The sequence below is a fragment of the Lichenostomus cassidix genome, chromosome 14, assembly GCF_008360975.1.
Source record: "Lichenostomus cassidix isolate B80296 chromosome 14, HeHo_3.0, whole genome shotgun sequence".
Lineage (NCBI taxonomy): Eukaryota > Metazoa > Chordata > Aves > Passeriformes > Meliphagidae > Lichenostomus > Lichenostomus cassidix.
This window is the reverse complement of record NC_139495.1, coordinates 11,870,913-11,889,988: the sequence shown is the minus strand read 5'-3', so window position 1 is coordinate 11,889,988 and position 19,076 is coordinate 11,870,913. Positions and strand designations below refer to the sequence as shown.

Sequence of the window (19,076 nt, the reverse complement as noted above, 5' to 3'; positions counted from 1 at the left end):
AGATATCAATATAGCCAATGATGTGTTGTCTTAAAGTAAGGGAAAAAATTAGCTTGTTTTATGTTTTATCTTTTATATTAGTCGTGGATGGCTGGAAAGAAGGAAGCCTCTCGAAATCCTGTTAGTTAAGGGTATGCTGTTGTCTGGCAAGGTTAGAAGAATAGTAATTAATGAGATTTCCAATAGTCACGGTCTTAGTTAAATTGCGTAAATTACAAGAATTAGTTTGTTACTCTTCAGTCTTTCCAATATTTCTCCTTCAAGTGACAGCTGCAAGCAACAATCAAAGAACTGGTTAATGGCAGAATATTTTTTTAATATTTTTTTTGAAAGGACTATGGCCTGGTGAATGGAAGTTGAGAATTACTCCTGTAACACTGTGGAGAACATGCCTACCATTTGTAATTAATCTTGTCCTTCCAAACACATTGGACTTAACTCAGTGCAGTTCCATTGAATAATGTCTAATATTTCACAAATCTCCATTTAAATTTGATGGGTTTGAATTGTGTGATTCACAAATCCTGACAGCTCCAAGTATGTCAGTGTGTGTGTATATACAATTCTATGTGTATATACAGATAGATGCACATATATCTGCAAAACCAGATGTGTCATATCCCACTTTTCCTGCTGGTCTGTATTCCAGAAGTGCAGAAGATTTTTTTTCCTGGTGTGAAAGTACAGTACCTCTGATCAATGTTCAATCTGTATTCAGCTAAGACTGCTAAATTATAATTTTAAGAAAAACTGAGGTGTTTTATTTAAGTTCATTTAAAAGAAAAAAAGGAAATAACCTTAAACTTGTGTCATGTGTTCAAAACAAGCATTGTGAAAGTGTTGGTTTAAATGGATTTGGTTATTGCTTTTACTTTTATTCCTTTGTAAAAAACAATGGTTTTGTTTTATCTGGTTTTGTTCTTAATCCTGAACCCACCTTATTTACTGGAAAGTAGCTTATATTTGTGCATTTCTCTGAGCAAAAAATACTAACTTCAGCTGTGTCAGCGATCACTTAGCGATGATGGGAGTGATGTAACCGCGGTCACACCTCTCCTGGGAACGATGGGATGGTTCTCCTGCAGTGTTGGCTCGAGGAGCCTCATCCCAGCAGGAGCAGAGGACTGGGGAGGGTTGGGCTGGGTGGGTGCTGCCCTGGGCAGCAGATTTTGGGACACGCAGGGTGAGAGGGAGAGAGAGCAGCTGGGTGAGGCTCCGGGGCTCGCGGTTCCCGCGGGATCGCGGCGGTGTTTGGGGGCATGACTGTGTTTGCTTTTTCCAATGTCAAACTGTGCTTGTGATTAACAAAGCTCTCTCTGCTTTGAAGCCAAAGGACAAAAATCGCCCCCGGCTCGCTCTGGTTGTGACTTTATTTCTGTTTTGAGATGAAAACTGAGGTTTAGTTGAAGTGTTCCAAAACCAGATACCACTCTCTCTCTCTTTCTTGTAGGCAGGGTGCTGCTGTGCCAGGCAAACCAGGAGGGATCTCCCGTGTACAGTGCCCCCAGTTCACTAGTATACACATCCACAAGTAAGCTAGTGTTACGGCTCGTTTTCTTGTTCTGTTTTGTGACAAAAACACATGATTGTGAATTCAAGCCCCCTAAAAATGTCAACTTTCCCAACAGCTCTTGCGAATTTAAATGTGGTGTTTGTAAACATGATGTAAGTAATGTCAACAGATAATTCAGTGTTTTTGGTTGCATCTTTGTACTTGAAGTATATTTTATTAAAAAGAAATTGCCTATATTGCAATGTTGTAGAGAAATGGTCAAAAGTCCTATGGTAACTATGACAGTTTTTGGAATCCAGTACTGTTGTGTGCTCTGCATTTTGTGTAGAAGATGATGTGTTTCCTCTCTTGTCCTGCTCACAACTGTGATTTAATACACAAAACGTCTTTTATCATGTTCCCATTTGATTGGATCAGGAAGCAGATAGATGTGAAGTATCTTTTTACTAAAAGAACAGCCTGTATGAAAGGGGGTATTATTTTGAGTCATAAAAAGCTGCCCTAATAAAAAGAGCAGAGACAAGCTGACATGATGGGTGTTGCCATCAACCATTTTTCTCTACAAAACTTTGGAGCAGAGATGTGTCCTCTGAAATTCTGAGCAGAAACCTCTCCTGAGAGTGTTTTAGATTGGATCAGAAGTACCTCTGATGCCTATTCTGGCATCCAGTGGGATGAGAAGCCTGGAGCAGGAGCAGTAACTTGGCTCTGCGTTCATTGTGGTCCTTGGTAAAGAAAATACATGGTCTGATTTAAAACCTTATCAGACATGCTCTTTATGAAGATGGTATTTAATCTAGAACACAATTCTACTCTATTAGAGCTTATCTAGACTGCTAAAATGATTATTTTTTAGTTAAAACCAGGAATGAGGGCAAAAGACTTCCATAGTGATCATCTCTACAGTCATGTAATTCTTGTATGTCATATGCTATCAATGGCATCCCTAGGGCTGCTGCTTTTCCAGAATACATATGGGATCCCCTTTAAATCCCATTTAAATTCCAAGACACATATGGGATCCCCTTTAAACAGGAGTCTGGAGTGTACAAATGCATAGTAAACTAACCAAATGTATCAAGTGTTTTAAATTGAAAATTCAATTGTCAGTTGAGTCTGCATTTGCTTCCGGCTGCTCCAAGAATATTTTCTAATATGTTACCTTTCCCTAGCAGTGGGTTGTTTTTTTTTTTTGGTTTTTCTTTTTTTTTTTTTCTTACTTCTTGTAACAGATATCGGAAGTACTTACTGTTTAAATTAATGTTCCTTTTGGACATTTTTAGTGCACTTCACTCTCAATTTTCACTCTCAGTGTTAGGGAGCTTCTTTTAGAGAAGAGGGGGCAGTGTTTGTTATAATTTTGTGAAAATTGCTCTTTTTTGAAAGCTTTTCCTAAGTTTACCCTGTTGCTGCTGTTGCCTCCCTGAGTTGTAACCCATGAATTTGATTTCTGGCATTGCTGTTTCCATCAGATGATATTTCCACTGATATTGAATCCCTCAAGAGTCACTGTGAGCAAACTGAGTTCTGGACTTCACTGTTCCCATTATGTCTCCTGAGTCAATCCTGCTGAAAAAATCTTATTTTGCAGTAGTGCTCCTTGAATAATGATATCCTAACAAACACCTGTTTGTTTTCAATTATGCCAAATACATAAGTAAACAGGCTTTGCCTATCTGCCTCCCACTGGGCAATGTGTAATACAGTTTCATAACAGACATTGCTGCTAGCCCTTGCAGTAGAAATTATTACACTTTTTCTCAAACTCTGTGTCTGCAAGTCATGATTTTTTCTTTTGTTATATATAGAATTTCATCTTGCCAAAATGCAGTTTCCCCTACAGGGTCAGAACTCCTAATAACACAAAATTACTACAATTACTAAATACTGTAATTAGGTTTTTTATTTCTCCTTATTACAAAACTTTCAATAAAGATGTGAAATAGTTTCATTTTTATAGGAAGCTCCACTAGAAGTGACTAGAAATGAAGGTTGACTTTTGTCTCATTTCTTTTATTAGTTTAAAGATCTTCTCTATTCTATTTTTGTGCAGATTTGTAATATTGAAATTATAACTGATAAGTCAACATTAGTGTCTAGGAGATGATGTACTATTATCATTCCATGTAGAGAACAATATTGCAGCCTTTTTTTTTTTTAATAATTTGTTAATCATTTATTCTGTTACTGCTGATATGGTAACTGTGATATTTTAGAACTGCTTACAATGTAAGAATTAAGAGGTTTTCAATTTGTAATCCTTTTAACAGAAGGGAAAGAGTCTGCTGAGATTTTTCTGAAGCTATCTGAGATATTTGAAGTTCTCTAAGTGCCAATGGCATTTAGGAATTTTCAGGTATTTGGAAGAGGACAGTCCCCATTTTTCAAAGTGTTGTCTAACTTGGCTGTTCATCTTTTGCTCCTGAGTTACAAGGCATGAAGGACTAGAACACAGCTGTTAGATGTATTTGTCTGAATTTGGCTAGCTTGCTTTCTCACTGAACCTTTTGGTTTGTAGTTCTACTGTCCGCTGCTAGTCTGTGATGCCTCTGAACAATTTCACCCACTGGCTCTCCAGAAAGCAGACTGCAATTCTTGGAGCTGCTCTTTCCCTTCTGATATTTTATTTCTCCAGGATATATTTTATGTATCACACCATACATTTCCCAGCACAATGATTAGTTGCACCTCTGAATATGTCAGGAGATGGAAACATGGCTCTGCTTCCTCCCATCACTTCTGGCCCTTCGCATAATACAGAAAGAAATGAGCTGTTTCTTCTGCAAGCAGTGGAACAAATCAGCAGCTATAGTCTCTCATGCCTCATCTGTTCTCTTGTGCTGAAGCAGAAGATGGGACCTGGATCAGTTTTTCATTTGCACATCAATTCTTGGAATAGATAATTTGTTATGTAGGGAGCAGAGTTTCAGCATGCCAGCGTGTTCCCTTCCCCAGGTGGGACAGGTCCTTGACTTGCTGAGACAGCCACGAAATCAGGGCAGGAAACTTTGGCTGCTGTGGATTCCCACAGGATTGGCATCTCCAGGGCAGGACTGATACAACAGATTTCAGCTAAATCCATCATTACCTTAATGCAGGATGCAGACAAGTATTGAAAGGAGATATATCCAGCCAGGAATGATTGGATTTCACCAAATCCCAGTGAGTCAGCACTCGCTGGAATCTTCCCAGAGGCCCAGGATATCTCACTGAAACTTAGCTATGAAATAGTTTGGCTGCACATAACTGAGAGTCTCTTTTTGCCCTCACTTCTTTAGAATAGTTGCTTCCACAGGAAATTTTAAAATCCTGCAGAAATTTGTATCTCCCGGTGAATAAGAAATGTTTCAAGAAAAATTTTGGAACTTTTCCACATTGAAACCACTCATGAGTAAGATCTGTGAGAATATTAAGACCCTGCTGGACCAAAGGAGGATTCAAAAGAAGGGAAAAGTTGTGTCCCTGAATGTCTGTATTGCTGTTCTGCCAAGGACAGTAGCGCAGCTGGGTATGTATGGATATACATGAGTTATTGAGTGAGTAGCTACTAAAGGATATTTCTGATATTGAAGAGACATTTCACTGCTAGATACCTGAGTAGCTCATGTGTATGGTAAAACATTTTAGGTTTCTCCATGGCTTTGTTCAGAATGATGTGCAGATGAACACCTCTATTTCCCAGATTTTATTTAGCATGCCCATAAAAGAGAATTTTGCCTTGACTTCAATGAGTGCATTTTAAACTAAAGTCAATTTTGGCTTAGATTTCCTAAATGTTAGACTTGTTTCATCTTCAGTAAGGCTGCTTATCAGCTCCTAAATAAATCTTTCATACTGCAATCAAGGGATAGAATTAAAAGAAGAAAAATATGAAAATGCAGAAATCCGATATTAATTCGTTTTATTTTATCATACTCAAGGGCAAATGAAGTTGATGGCCCATTTTTTAATTGATATATTGATTACAGTTTTGGAAGAAGTGGCGGTGGAATTCAGCAGAAATGATTGAGGTGGTACAAATGCTTATAAATCTGTCCCACATTGTTCGTGTTCTTTAATTGTAATTGTCTGATAAAACTTCCATCGGTTTCTGTAATTAACCTAATGGTCTAAATGAATTTCCAGATCACTGGTTATTCATTTCAATATAGAAAATGCCATTACATTGAGTTTAATTAATACTAAGTAAGTTCACAGTCCATTGTACCATTAGAATAGGGTTTTACTGTTTTAACTGTTTAAATTATAAATATTATTTCCTCTCATCTTGTTTGTCCCATTTATGGATTTGAGCATTCATTTTCTATTCATACTAAAATAGCATAAACCCCTTATAATTAAAATATTTAAAACCCAATGCTCTTCAGGCTCGCATCCTCAAAATAACAGTGTAGATTTTTTTTTTGTATTTATTGTTTCAACTATTTTTAAACAGAATTCAGTCGGTGCCAAACTCATAATCCCATGATATGCCCTAGAACATCTTATTTGTCTTGATATTCCTTTCACAGAAGTACATATGACAGATAAGCACTCACCAGAGGATACTTTTGCTTTGCGTCAGACAGATATTAAAACAATAAACTATGTTGCCCTGGGATTTTAGCTTATGAGCGACCAGGAAACAACAAGGCAAAGATGAGATGTTTTTGAAAGGTGGGAAGGCAGTTCTTTTGGAAAATTCCCTGGAAACCTTTGGTCCTGTAATACTTTTGACAAGAAATATTTTTAATGCTGAAGTTTCTTTAAAAGCAAATCAGGAAAATGCACTTAATTCCTTCAGAGCAGGCATGAGATATTTCCTGAGTTATCCCAGTATTCCTACTAATCCATGCATTATGTCCTAAGAGAGAAGGAAAATCTATGGCACAAGGATAAAGTGTGAATTACCTTATATGGGAATTTTGGTTTTTATATATGCTCTCTATTAAAAACATCAGCACTTACATGTAACAGACATATGTACTAGTTTTTAAAAGCTGGTTTTCTTTTTCCTGAGGGTGTTTTGTTTTAATTCATAGATGGAGGATAGTTCTGGATCTTGTTGATAGAAAAAAATTAAAAATTCATGAAAGTACATTTTGTATTTATAAAGACCACATCCAACAGTAGGATTCAAAGTATTTAAGGACTCGTGCTACAGAAATGAAAATTAAGTCAAGCCTCTCAATGCAGTATGTCCTTGAATTAGAAGTAAGTTGCTTGGCTTAGGAATATTAGTAAACCACCTCAAAGATGCTGTATGAAACTCTTTTCATGTTTCTTGTTTCACTGAAGACATTCCAGGTTTTATTTTTCTGTGGCATTACTAATGGATTGAAGCAAGATCTTTGACATCTCTATTATGTTCTGGGGTATTTTCAATACCAAGAAAATTACACAGGAGAAACAGAAATTTTCAAAAGGTGATTGAAAGTGCGTTTCTGCGCCCGATCATTAGCAGAAGCACTCGGTTTAGAAACCTTGATTCCGTTGATTTTTGTCAGCTTTAATCTGTTGCACACATGTAATTACCTGAAAATTATACTGTAATGATGGGAGTTTGCTGCCACTCCAGGCAGTGTAGCTGCTCCTGGCACTTGGTGTATCCTTTTCTGGGTTTTGTATGTAAGACCTGACTGAGCACATTCAACCCAAATGGACAATATATTGCAATGCCATCAATGATTATTTTGCTCTGATTTTATTGTTGTTTTTCTTACTTCAACTCTTTGGTAAGATTGCCATTTTGAATTGGAATGTGGGTCAGGAACAGCTTAAAAATGAGTATTCATATGGTATAAATAATTTGCCAGTACTACAGGATTTCCGAATTGAATGTAAGAAAAGATTCTGAAAACTAAATTTTTAATTGGTCTGTTTTCTCTTAAGCTAGATTGGAATGGCAGATCACTTCATCACTGATGAAGTATGGATCAGTGAATTGTATTTACACATTGGTGGTTTTGTCTGCTTTTTACTGCTTTGTAGGAAACAGGTAGAGAACTCTCTGCAAAGGGGGCTGTGTTTGAGCCACATTAACCCTGGCAGGGCTGCAGTTCTTCACCGAGGGTGCAACAGTCCTGCCTAAGGGAAATGTCCATACATCTGAGCAGAGCAGTCACAAAGAGAATTTCCAGGCTACAAAAACCTTATTACTGAACATTTAGCAGTCAAACTGTCTTTTGATGTGCTTCCTGAATTAATTGCCTTTATTTATGAAGAGAATCACCTGGTAGTAACCAGGAAAAATGTGCCAAGTGCTCTTCCTGTTTGTATGTTAAAGACAGTTTAAGTGAAAGCTTAAATAAAAAAGATACCAATAGTAAACAGGAAGGGAATAGCTTTCCATGATCCACTCTCTGATGTATAGAAATGTAGACAAATATTGATGCCATCTCATGTAGAAATGTCTTTAGGTTTTTAAACACTATTCTGGCCCACAGTGTTGGGCCTTGCTTTGATGCAGGATAACACCACTGATTTTCAAGTCAGATAGTTATAAAGATAGTAAAAAATTAACAAAATTGGGTAAAACTTTATATGTATGTATTGGATTATATTCTTGATTTAAGTATCATCCTATTTTTAATTGTAAAGTAATTCGCTTTTGTTTTTTGGTTTTGATTTGGTTTGTTGTTGGTTTTTTTTGTTTGTTTGGTTTTTTTGTAGCATTGTCTGAAATTATTTCTTCAGCATTTTTGATGTTCTGTATCAGTACACGTTGTCTTTCTGTAACTATTTTCAGGACAACTCTCATTTTACTTTCTGTCTATCCATATTTTAAATGGTGACTTATAAATCATCACTGAGGTATATTGAATGTGTCTAAAATCTGGATATGTGGCTTTCATTTCACTCTCACAATTGTGTTTTTAAGGGCCTTGCTGTTTATCCTTATTCTTCTGTTCTGGGTAGTGCTGGAGCAGTGTGTCTGAACTAGCAGGCTTAGGAATTTTTGGAGAGACATGTCCTTAATTGCCACTGGCTTTTTTTCCCACTTATACACAATCCTACATGTGGGTAGTGGGAGATGCCTGGCAAGATAGTAAATTGTGGAGAGTATCTCTGTCCTTTAGTTCAAATAATAAAAATTGAGTGTGGCCAAGGATGTGATGAGCCATGATTTCGGGCAATGGGATTGTTTGGACTTCTCTCAGGAGGCAGCTAAATAGTGAGAATTACATTTACTAATTACATTTACTATGTACATTTTATTTACATAGTGAGAATTACATTTAGGATTATTTAGCATCATGTTCTGCAAGGCAGTTGCACATCAGACCCCTTTGTGAACAGTCCTGTTTGCTGCCTCTGAAACCTCCCTGGCTCTGCATCCTGTAACCTCTCAGCTGTCACTCACTTTTAGCACCAAACACACAGTGTTGGCTGTACATCTCAGATCACCCTGTCTGTCAGACAGCAAACTCTTCATTTTGTGCTTTTCAGCTCAGCCTGGAGGATTTGGTTTCAAGTCAAGGCACACCTTAGTGTCACTCTTTATTTTGTGATGGTTGTTATTGCATCGTGGCTCTTAGGACCATTCTGTGTGCAGCAAAATTCAACCCAAATTTCACAGATACTAAGTGCTTTAATGGAATTAACATTTTTAGTATCAGTGTGACTTTGCAGGTGCAGTCTTTGCTTTGACAATTTTTCCATTATGGTTTGGATTAGGTTAACAGCTGGGGTTTCCTCTATTGCTTCCTGCCTAAATTGTTCCCAGTGCATTCTGACAATGCTCTTTTTACAGTTTAATAATTCTGCTGAGTGTTAGGAATCCTTGTGTCATCTAAACAGTATTTCTTGTCACTGCAAAATTGACTTTCATAAACATTTAAATTACTAGATTTTGCCATCTCTTCATAGCAGTGCTACTTTTCATCCAGCTTTCTACAACCATGCCCCTTTTGCTTTGTCTCAGAAATGGTGTTTAGTCAGACACAGGGGATTTTTTCCATTTGCTTGAAACTTTTAGGTGTCCAATAACTGGGAACACCAGACAAGATATTGATCGCTTTGATCATCTATATTTGAAGATTGTTCTTTAATTTAAGATCAAATGTGTCTTCTCTGATCTCTACTGTTTCTTTCCCTTTATGGCCTGGGTGCTTTGTTTTTACCTCCTGAGCTTTTTCTTCTTTCTTGGTTGTTTCTTTTGTGAAAAGCCAACTATTCCTCAACTCTTTGTAACTAATACCTCAACTATTGGTAATTTCAGCTCTGCATATATGCATATTATATTTGCAACATTTTTATGGCATTTAATGGTATCAGTATAGATCAAAACCAATAGTGGTTTTATTGGTGTTTATTGGTACATGAGGTGAAACAAAGGAGGGCAGATAAAAAGATTAGTTCCATCTGGACTTAAAATAATTACAAAGAAGTCACTGTATGCAAGTAATTGAAATAATTGATCAGTTAGATCTGAAAACAACTTTAAGATAACCAAAGTAAAAGTTTTGTTGGAACAGTTAAGTATTTCCCTAAAATTTAACACCGGAATAAGCATATTAAATGGTAGGTTCCTCTTTATTGAAATATTTAATTTAAGGGGCTTTGTATGCATTTGATTATAGTTTGGTGTGGAAAAATCTAAAAATCTGATTTTTCCCATGTCTGAGGCTGAAATATTTGAAAACAGTGTGTTAAAGCAGTTGTCTGTCCTCTAGAAATATTCACTTACATGTCAGTATAAAAAAGTTTCACCAAATTTATGTGAAATTTGGTGCTGATTTGGATTTGACAGCAAACTTAATGCAGTAGTGTTGTGCGAAGGGATTCAATTACAGTGTGCAGTGTTTTGTAAGTAACTGTCTTGCATAAAAAAGTTAATTAATCAGAGCTGTGTCAATTTCCTTGTGCCATGTCAATTTGCAGCAAGGTAATTAATCACTAATCGCCCAGCGTGCAGCAAACTAAGGGACAATCCATGAGTCATTTGTTGTTATTTTTTCCCCAATAAATGGCACACAGAGCCATGAAGAAACACATCTCGCCTTTCATAATATTTTTATCGACAGTTTTGCATGTTGTAATAGACTGCAGCAACAAGCAGCTGTAGTTCAATGGAATATGAATATTAAAGAAACAAATGAGAGCAGATTTATAGGCCATTGCTTTTCTGTTATGTCAGTTTTGAGATTACACTGAGCAAATGAACAGTGAAAAATTACTCTTCCATGTGGAGAATGGTGATTAGACTTGTACATTAATTAGAGATTTTTGTTTTCCTTTTTAATGCATTTCAAATGAGAATGTCCTATAAGTAAGGGTTTCTCCAAAATACAGATTTATTCATTCCTAAACAACAGTGTATAACACTGGCATATATTTCTCTACAATAGTAAGGAAATAGTCACTCTATAATTTTAAGTATGGTTCAAAAAGTAAATAAATTGTGAAAGAAAGAAATAGAAGTGACCATTTGTGACTGTGTTTGATGTATATGGGAAAATTCTTTTGAATGCAGTTAATTCACAACTAGATCCCAGAGAAAATCATCTCACAACCGTGACAGGTGAAGAAATGTATTTTCAGCCTGCTAATTTTAAACACTGTGAACTTTCTAAAGATTTTTTTTTTACCCTGAATTTGAAGTGTGTGTATGTACATATATTTATATATCATTTAAATGCCTTTTCATATTCAAATCTGTACTAACAGAGCTTACATTTTGCTTGCAGTGTGCTTTGGTCTGTGTATTTAAATGCACAAATCCTCTTTAGCTCAGTGTTTATAATTCTTTTAAAGAATGCCACTTAATAATACTTATTACTATTGCAGTGAAGGGAGAACAGAGCACACATTGGGATAAACCGCTGATTCTGTTCCTGAAATCTCAGATAATATCATATAGATTATTCTGCTTAGCCTCTCTCAGCATGCTACCCATTATATCTCTTTGTTTTTAATTTATTGTGTTTCCTCAACGGGGATCCTCCTGAACTATGGGAATAATGTAAATGTGTCTCCCTGTCTTTCTAGCCGTTAAACTGTGCTGCAGTAAATTAGCGATAAAGTGACTCAAACACGACGGAACATTTAAATTCTTCACCATAAAACATTTGCAAACTCTTGGTGGCAGATGACCTGCTAGTCTGTGCAGAGGAGGAGAGATTAGGAGTGATGAGAGGTAGATTTGCTCATCCATTTTGATGGCACACCTTTCTCGGGGCATATGGCAGCCTCATACAAATTCAAACCGCAGCGCAAATGTGAAGAATAATTGCCCATTAAAGTGGCTGTATATTTTTATGGCTTTGATACAAAATCTGCCCCCTGTTGTTTTTTGCATCTGCTGCTCTTTCATCTATCCCAAAGCTTTAAAACTTTAATATGCAGTGTATAACCCTTAAGTATTTTTTTGCCAGGTTGTATTCCTCTTTTTGGGGACTGTAGCTTTTCGTTGTTCCTTCAGCCTTTATTTTCCCAGGCCTGCGTTGAGATATGGTGCCTACAAAGTGCACCTCCCTGTCATGTTCATTTAATAAAAAATTAGTCAAAGAAATGCTTATGTTACATCTTCTGGGACAAATTAAGATTTGATTAAATTTCAGCTGTGAACACAAAGATTTTTTTCTTCCTTATGCTCATATTTGCTTTTTCTATAAAATCATTAGTTACCTAAATTTTACTGATATACTACCATGAATCTTGTTAATTCCAAAGGCTTTTTTATTTGCTTAAGTGTGGCAATTCAGTGGCCAGATTCCATGTTTGAGACCTAAACTGAAGTTCAGTGAAGGAGCTACCCTGAGGGAGTGATTCTGTGCTTACAAAGTGTGAAAAGAGAGAACTTTGTAGACAAAATTCATTGTAATAATACATTTTAAAATTTTATCCTCCTAAGTGTACAAATTGAACAAGAAAGTTTAAAGAAAAAATCTTACCAGCATTATGTTACTAAAACAGTTTAATTTAGGCTGCAGTAGGTGATTTGTGTGCTTTTGGATAATTATATTAAGCAAAGCCAAGGATTTCTACAGCATATTATTTATAATCTAATTTTTTTTTTAACTTGAAAAAGTAAAATTGCAGTTTGACTGTAGGAACTGATTTTTGTGGTGCTGTTGTAGTTTCATTCATATTTGAGTAGCTGAATGAATAACTATGGAATGGATGGGGCCATTAGATGAAAATGTAAATTGTTTTCTTTATCCCTTGATGTTTGATTATATATTGTCCTTAGAGAAGTCTTTCCTTTTTTAACCTCATGTGATCACCTCCTATCATCAATGTGTATTTGGAGAAATCTGCCTTTTCTCTGTCACAGATCAGAAGAATTGCAGTCATCAAATTACTTTGATTAATGTAAGCTACTTTTGCTTAGAAATGGGCTCAGATGCTTCCCTGCTGAGAGTCAAACATATTCTCAACCCCATTTTAATAGCATTTTCACTGACTGAGTTTCAGCAGTTGGGCACTGAGGCACTAAGGAAGGTTGACCTACAAACTGTAAGTCATTAAAACCTCTGCCCCTCCTGGCTACTGCATTCATTCCTTTTGGGACTGGTTAATAGCATTTAATGCTTCCTGATGGGACAGCCCTTTTCATAAAATTCTCTTTATGAAGTCCATTCTTCAGTTGTGTTCTAATGGTGCCACTTCTGCTGGTTATTTTGGGTGAGGATATTAAAAAGTTGGTAGCAAAATAAATTCTGTGGTTATTACCTATTCCTACCCATCTGATTTCTTAGCTGGGCTGAAGTAGCTTAATGAAGTTTTTTCTGAACTCAAATCCAGGGTGACAAAATCTGTTGATTATATTACCTCTAATCTTGATCTCTGATGTGACAACCTGACAATAGAAAATGTGTTTTAAGATGGTCTGATTTCCACATGGACCCAAATCAGTTTCTGGGATGGAAATGTTTCTGTTTTGCATAAACTCAACTGTTGGACATCACTCAGTTGTGAGACCCTGCAATTCCACTCTTATTCCCATGATTCCCATGTTGAGTTTCCATCATTTCTGATCCTCTTCCTGACAGAACTACAAATCACTGCTCTGCAGTGAATTTTTCTACTAATTGCTTCTACGAGCTTTTTTAGTGCTTTGCTTTACTTTACACATTTTATGCTCCGTGACTTTATTAAGGTAACAATGCAAGGCAAGCATAGCAAAACAATTACATTACTTCAGGCTTCTCATTCTAACTCATCCTTTGTGTTGCAGATCCTTTGAAAATGATAAAAATCACTATCTTGTCTTAGCATCTCCCATGAGTGCAGAGCCTCCATTACAGGTTTTGGATTTCGTAAACGCTTATGGACTAAATTACTCTTCCTGCTCACTGTGTTCTCTTGCCTTGTCTCCTCTTTTGTTAAGAGAAAGCCTTCTTTCTCATAAAAATATATTTTTTATTATTATTTTTGTGGCGTTTTTTACTCATTCTTTCGTGGGGCACTCTGCTTTTCCAGTGATATTTCTCTGTAGAAAGTGTTCACTGTCAGAGATTCGAGGTCAGTGGCTTTCCTTGCAATCCTTTCCAAGGTGTGACTGCCATGAAGAATAAAGAGAATTTAGGATAAATGCTTGATTGTTGCAAAATATGTATTTTAATACGTCTGTGTGAAAGCTGGGTTGAATGGTACAATTCAAAGGAAAAAAATTCACAATCCACTTTAGGTGTTCATTCTTTCACAGGGGCATATCCTTAGTGTCTCCCAACAATTCCAGCTGGTTTTAATTGGACTTCTATTGACTCATTTCTTCTGGAAATCAAGAGATAAGCCTTTTCTTCCCACAGGTGTGAGGGCTGTGGCTGCATGCAGGAGTTGATAGTTAATTTCAACAGAACATTTTACAGCAAAAAGATTGTTTAGGATCCCAAAAGAACAACTGCTGTAAATATTGCCAATCATAGATGTTCATTACAAAGAATTAATTAGTGGAACAGATCTCTGGGCAAGACTTCCAGACCATGTATTGCAAGCCCACAATGGTGTTAGATATCTTACATTGCTTGAGCTTAGACTTTTTTTGAATTAACTGGGTTTTCTCTACCACTTCTCTTCTTGTGAAAGAGTATTTTCTATCAATATTTAGAGAACTACAGATGCAAGTGAAGAAGTTCTAAGGTTGTCAGACTGTGTTGCTTCTTTTTTTTGTAATTGCCATTTAGGTGAGAGATATTTCTCTTGATTTTGACATTTTAAGAGTGTCCCTAAAGACTACAGTTTATCATTTAAGATGTTCAGCATTTCAGATACCAGTTTTTCCTGGCCATTCTCTCAAGTCCATTTTCACCCATTTGCTTAAGCAGACTCTTCTCAGCACTGGTTTGTTGTGTTTGTTTATTTATATTATTTTTTTTTTAAGGCAGAAATTATCTATCAAATTATGGGAGCAACTTTCTTCTAGAAATGCATATAAGTTGGAAAGGAGTGATTTTTTCTAACACAGGCAGATTGCAGCTGAGCATCAGTCTTACACAAATATAACTGTACTGGATTAGGTTAGTTCTCCATCTAGTCCAACACCTGTATTTGGGAAGGAGCAAAAGCTGGATGCCCAAAGAAAAGCTGTAAGACTGGAGGGAATGTGTAGGTCTGTAGTTCTTTGACCTTTATGTAAAACTATCTTTTACTTTTTTTTCTGCGTGTTGTATTAATTTCTGCACAAGGCTGTATACTTGGAAAGGAAAAGGACAAAAGTTCTGTGGTTCCAGTGGCAGGTGATAATTCTGTCATTGTCTTTATGCTGGTCAATACTCAGTCTTCTTGAATATGCAGAAGTACTTAAAACATCCAGGTTTCATGTATACGATGTATATGTTGTTTTTCCTTAAAAGAAATGTTTTCCAGTACAATTCCTTCAAGATTTCTTAAATGCAGTTGCTTGCAAAGTTATCAACAGGACATTGAATTCTGCAAATTCATCTTTCTGATTTTGACACATTCCTGTTACAGAAGAGGGAATAGAAATACAGTATTTGCACTTTCTGAGACAGGTGTAATTTATTTGTATTGCCATAAGGTTGGTTTATGTTGTATCACAGGCATGTAAATCTTCACAGAATTACTGTGTAACCTTTTTGTCAGTGAGAAGGACCTAGCAAAGCCCCAAAGCCACAGCAGGAAGGCAATAATAGAGAAATCACCATAATTACAGTATTTGCCTTCACATGTTCAGCCAGCAAGGCCTAAAAGCAGTGATTTTTTAAATTTTTCTTTTTTTTCAAACTTGAGGCTTCTTTTAAAATTCAATGCTAAATAAGGATTGAAATCAATTAATATTTCAGATTTGAAAAAGTGTTTTCTACATCAGTATTTCCATTTGCTTCCTTTTAATTAGGGCTTTGCTAAGCAATATGTTGTTTTATTTCTTTATCTACATACTGAAAAAAATTGAACACAGTGAAGCACATCTGATGTAACCTGAGTGCCAACAGAGCTGGATTTGATTTTATCTGTCTCATTGATGAATTCATTCAAGAAATACCTGTTCAAACATTGACACGCAATGTATGTACAAAGGAGAAATGAAGTAACAAAACTGCTTTAAAAACTGGCAGAAATAGCAAAGTGGGAAGTTTTGTTTGTTGTTTTGGGGTTTTATTATTTTTTCAATTTAAAAGTTATCAAGAAAGAAGTTTTACAGAGCTTCTCAAGAGAGAAGTTTTACAGAACAAAACGCTCTAATACTGTATTACTGTTCAATTTCTGATTAGAATATTTTGAGTCTCACATGGAATGGTAATTAATGTTCACACTTAGTTGCAATGACAATATAAAAGTGTCTGAGTTAATTTCTTTGTTATATGATTAAGTTATTTCTATTTGGTCTGAATATTGTGTAGCTTCAGATGTGTTTCTAAACTATGCAACTCTTGCTTTTAAAGGAGTGAAAAGTACTGTTATGTACATGGTGCAACCTCAAAGAAAATGGAGAGAAAAAACTTCTCTTTCCTTCTGTTATGACATAGTTAAGAGCCAGTTAATAATCAGCTCTTGAACAAGAACAAAGCTGTTTTCAATTGGCAGAATCAGTGGATAATTTAGATGACTTGAGGTCACCTAAGTGACTAATGTCTCACCCCCACTCCAAGCAAGGCTGATTTAGCAGACAGATCCAATAAATGCGATGCAAATATCTCTGACATTCTAAATGTGAGCCTGAACTTGGACCTCAGGAGTCTCCTGGCAGTAGTGTTGGCTGAACCAGCCAACATTCTTTCTAACGGTGTCTTCTGCGAAACTCAGAGCCATGTATGACACCGCCATCCAAATTCCCAGTTTGCTGCCGAGATTCTGTGTGAAAAGATGAGTTAAAAGACCTTGGCGACTCCCTGGTCCAGCTCCAGGCAAGCTCTAATAGAATCCCAAGCATGCTGCTTGCTCCAGAGCGTGGCCATGGCGCATTAATGGGTGTTTTTTCCCTCCACAGTGCCAGGATTTCCCTACCCCGCCGCCACCGCAGCTGCCGCCTACCGAGGTGCCCACCTACGAGGCCGGGGTCGCACGGTGTACAACACGTTCCGAGCAGCAGCTCCCCCTCCTCCCATCCCAGCCTACGGCGGGTAAGGAGCTCCTCTTCCCTCTCTTCCATCCCATCCCGCGTGGATCCCGCAATCCCGGGCGCTGTTCCCGGGTCGCGCCTGCCCGGCACCAGCGCCTCGCACAGCGGCTTGAAAAATGACTGTAATTTGTACTGCCATGCTCGGTGGCCTTGAGCGTTTCAGATGTCACATATTGTTATGTAAATGCTCCCAGAAACGGAACGCTCCGGAACAGAGAGGTTGTTTCGGCTGAAGGTATATTTTTGATGAATGCGAACATCTGGTTATTAAGGAGGTTGGATCGAGTTAACTTCTTTTTTTTCTTCAAATCGCCTGCTGAAAGTTGTCTCTGGACCTGAAGGCTTACTGCTGTATTTTTATTTTTTTTTTTTTTTATTTTTTTTTTAAATTGCAGTTTGCTTAGTTTTTCTGCTTGCCATCTTTGCCATGATAGGAATCTGGGATGCTTCCCTCAGGACCATGGTTTTTGAGTATGTTTGCTTAAGTAATGCCTGAAGAATTCGCTGTCAGTGACCTGCATTAGCTAAAACTAAATAGTAAACTAAGGAACTGAGAAGGGGAATTCATAGTATTAATTTCTAGAAACTATAGAATCTTCTTTATTTCAGAAGATTGTTTGGGTTTTATGTATATTTTTGGGGGGAAGAAAGAAGAAACAAAATCTCCTGTAGCTCTGCAAAGGCTGACGCAGGAAGGCTTTGCATGCTGCATGTAATACTTCAAAACCCTCATAACATTATCAAAAGATTTTCATTTGTTAAGAAATTGGGAAATCTGGAAAAGCAGAAAACTTAGCAGATCCCAGGCCAGCGTAGTATTTTATCATAAAATTTTGGAGTTGATTTGCCACTAGCTCTCTGTGGAGCAGCTGGATGTTCCTGGGAAGGGGTCAGGAAGGGTTGGCACAGGCAGGGAGGAGAGGTGATCTCTCTGTCCTCACTGAAATCCCTTTCAGCAGCTCCTTGGCTCCCACTAGGGATGTCCCCTTGTGCAGAAGCTGCCAGCACAGCTCCTGTCCCTCCTTGGTTCCATTAATCCAAAAGGAGCATTTTTCCCAGACAAATTTGCCAACCTCCTCAGTCAGCCTTTGGGCTGAGTTTTCAGGGATATTTCAGGCGCTTTGATCATTCTGTCACCACGGGCAGTTGTTATCTCAGAGAAGTAAGATGTTCTAAAAACTAGTATAAAAATAATGCCCGAGAATCAGGTTATTTTGTAAAAGTGTATTGTATTGTTTTATTTGAGTGTTTTGTGTAGTTTAATAAGCAAAACAGTATTGCCACTACTGGAGGAAGACAGTCTTTTCTGAAGTTTGCCTGGGTTACCTCTGGGCAAGGATGGTGTCCCACTGAAGTTATCCTACTGTTGCCGTACTCTTAGTCCAGACGTTTGCACATGGCAATGACGGAAGCAAGTTTAGAATGCCCTACATTCAGATTTCAATCAGAATTCCTCAGCTACCAAATGGATACTGCAGCTAAAGGAAGTGGGCTCTCCATCTCTGCCTTGTTTAAAAAAAATTCTTAATTTCAGCACAGAGTGCAGTATGTAGTGAGATAACAGTGTGGGCCACTCAGTTTCGTGATGTCATTAACATCACATCTTAGTTAAATACAAAGTCATAGAGGTATAGAAGAAAATAATTTCCAGCTCTGTGTGATACAGTTTTGAATTGGACAATACTTTTTTGGGTAGTGTTTGCAAAATGAATAAGTACTTTCTGACTAATAAGTAACTTAAATTTGCCTTAATTTAAGAGGCCACATGTGGGTGCTCTATGTGTAGATGTGTGTGGTATACACATTTTTATAATTAGGACAGTGACTCAGCAGAAAGAATTACATTTCCAAGTGTACCACATGTATATTCTTATGTAATTATACTGCTGTCTGAGAGGAATCCTTGCTAATCTGGGGCTCACCTTGCCACAAAACATAATTTGAGACTACAGAAGTTTTCAATTCCTGAGCCTTGTCTTAATTCAGGTAGGTCTTAGTTCAGATATTTAATTTTGTCCATCTACCTGTGCTTTGCAATAAGGCCCTGATTTCTGAATT

General features: G+C 37.1%; 1 protein-coding gene across 18 annotated transcripts in view; it reads left to right on the top strand.

Moving 5' to 3' along the window:
* Positions 1 to 19,076, top strand: part of RBFOX1 (RNA binding fox-1 homolog 1) — a 1,091,692-nt gene that overhangs the window by 1,029,179 nt on the left and 43,437 nt on the right. For all 18 annotated transcript variants that reach the window (XM_085074907.1, XM_085074911.1, XM_085074910.1 and 15 more), the window contains 2 exons: positions 1,451 to 1,531; positions 16,887 to 17,019. In XM_085074907.1, the coding sequence (XP_084931033.1) occupies positions 1,451 to 1,531; positions 16,887 to 17,019 (214 nt within the window). The remainder of the gene's footprint in view (positions 1 to 1,450; positions 1,532 to 16,886; positions 17,020 to 19,076) is intronic.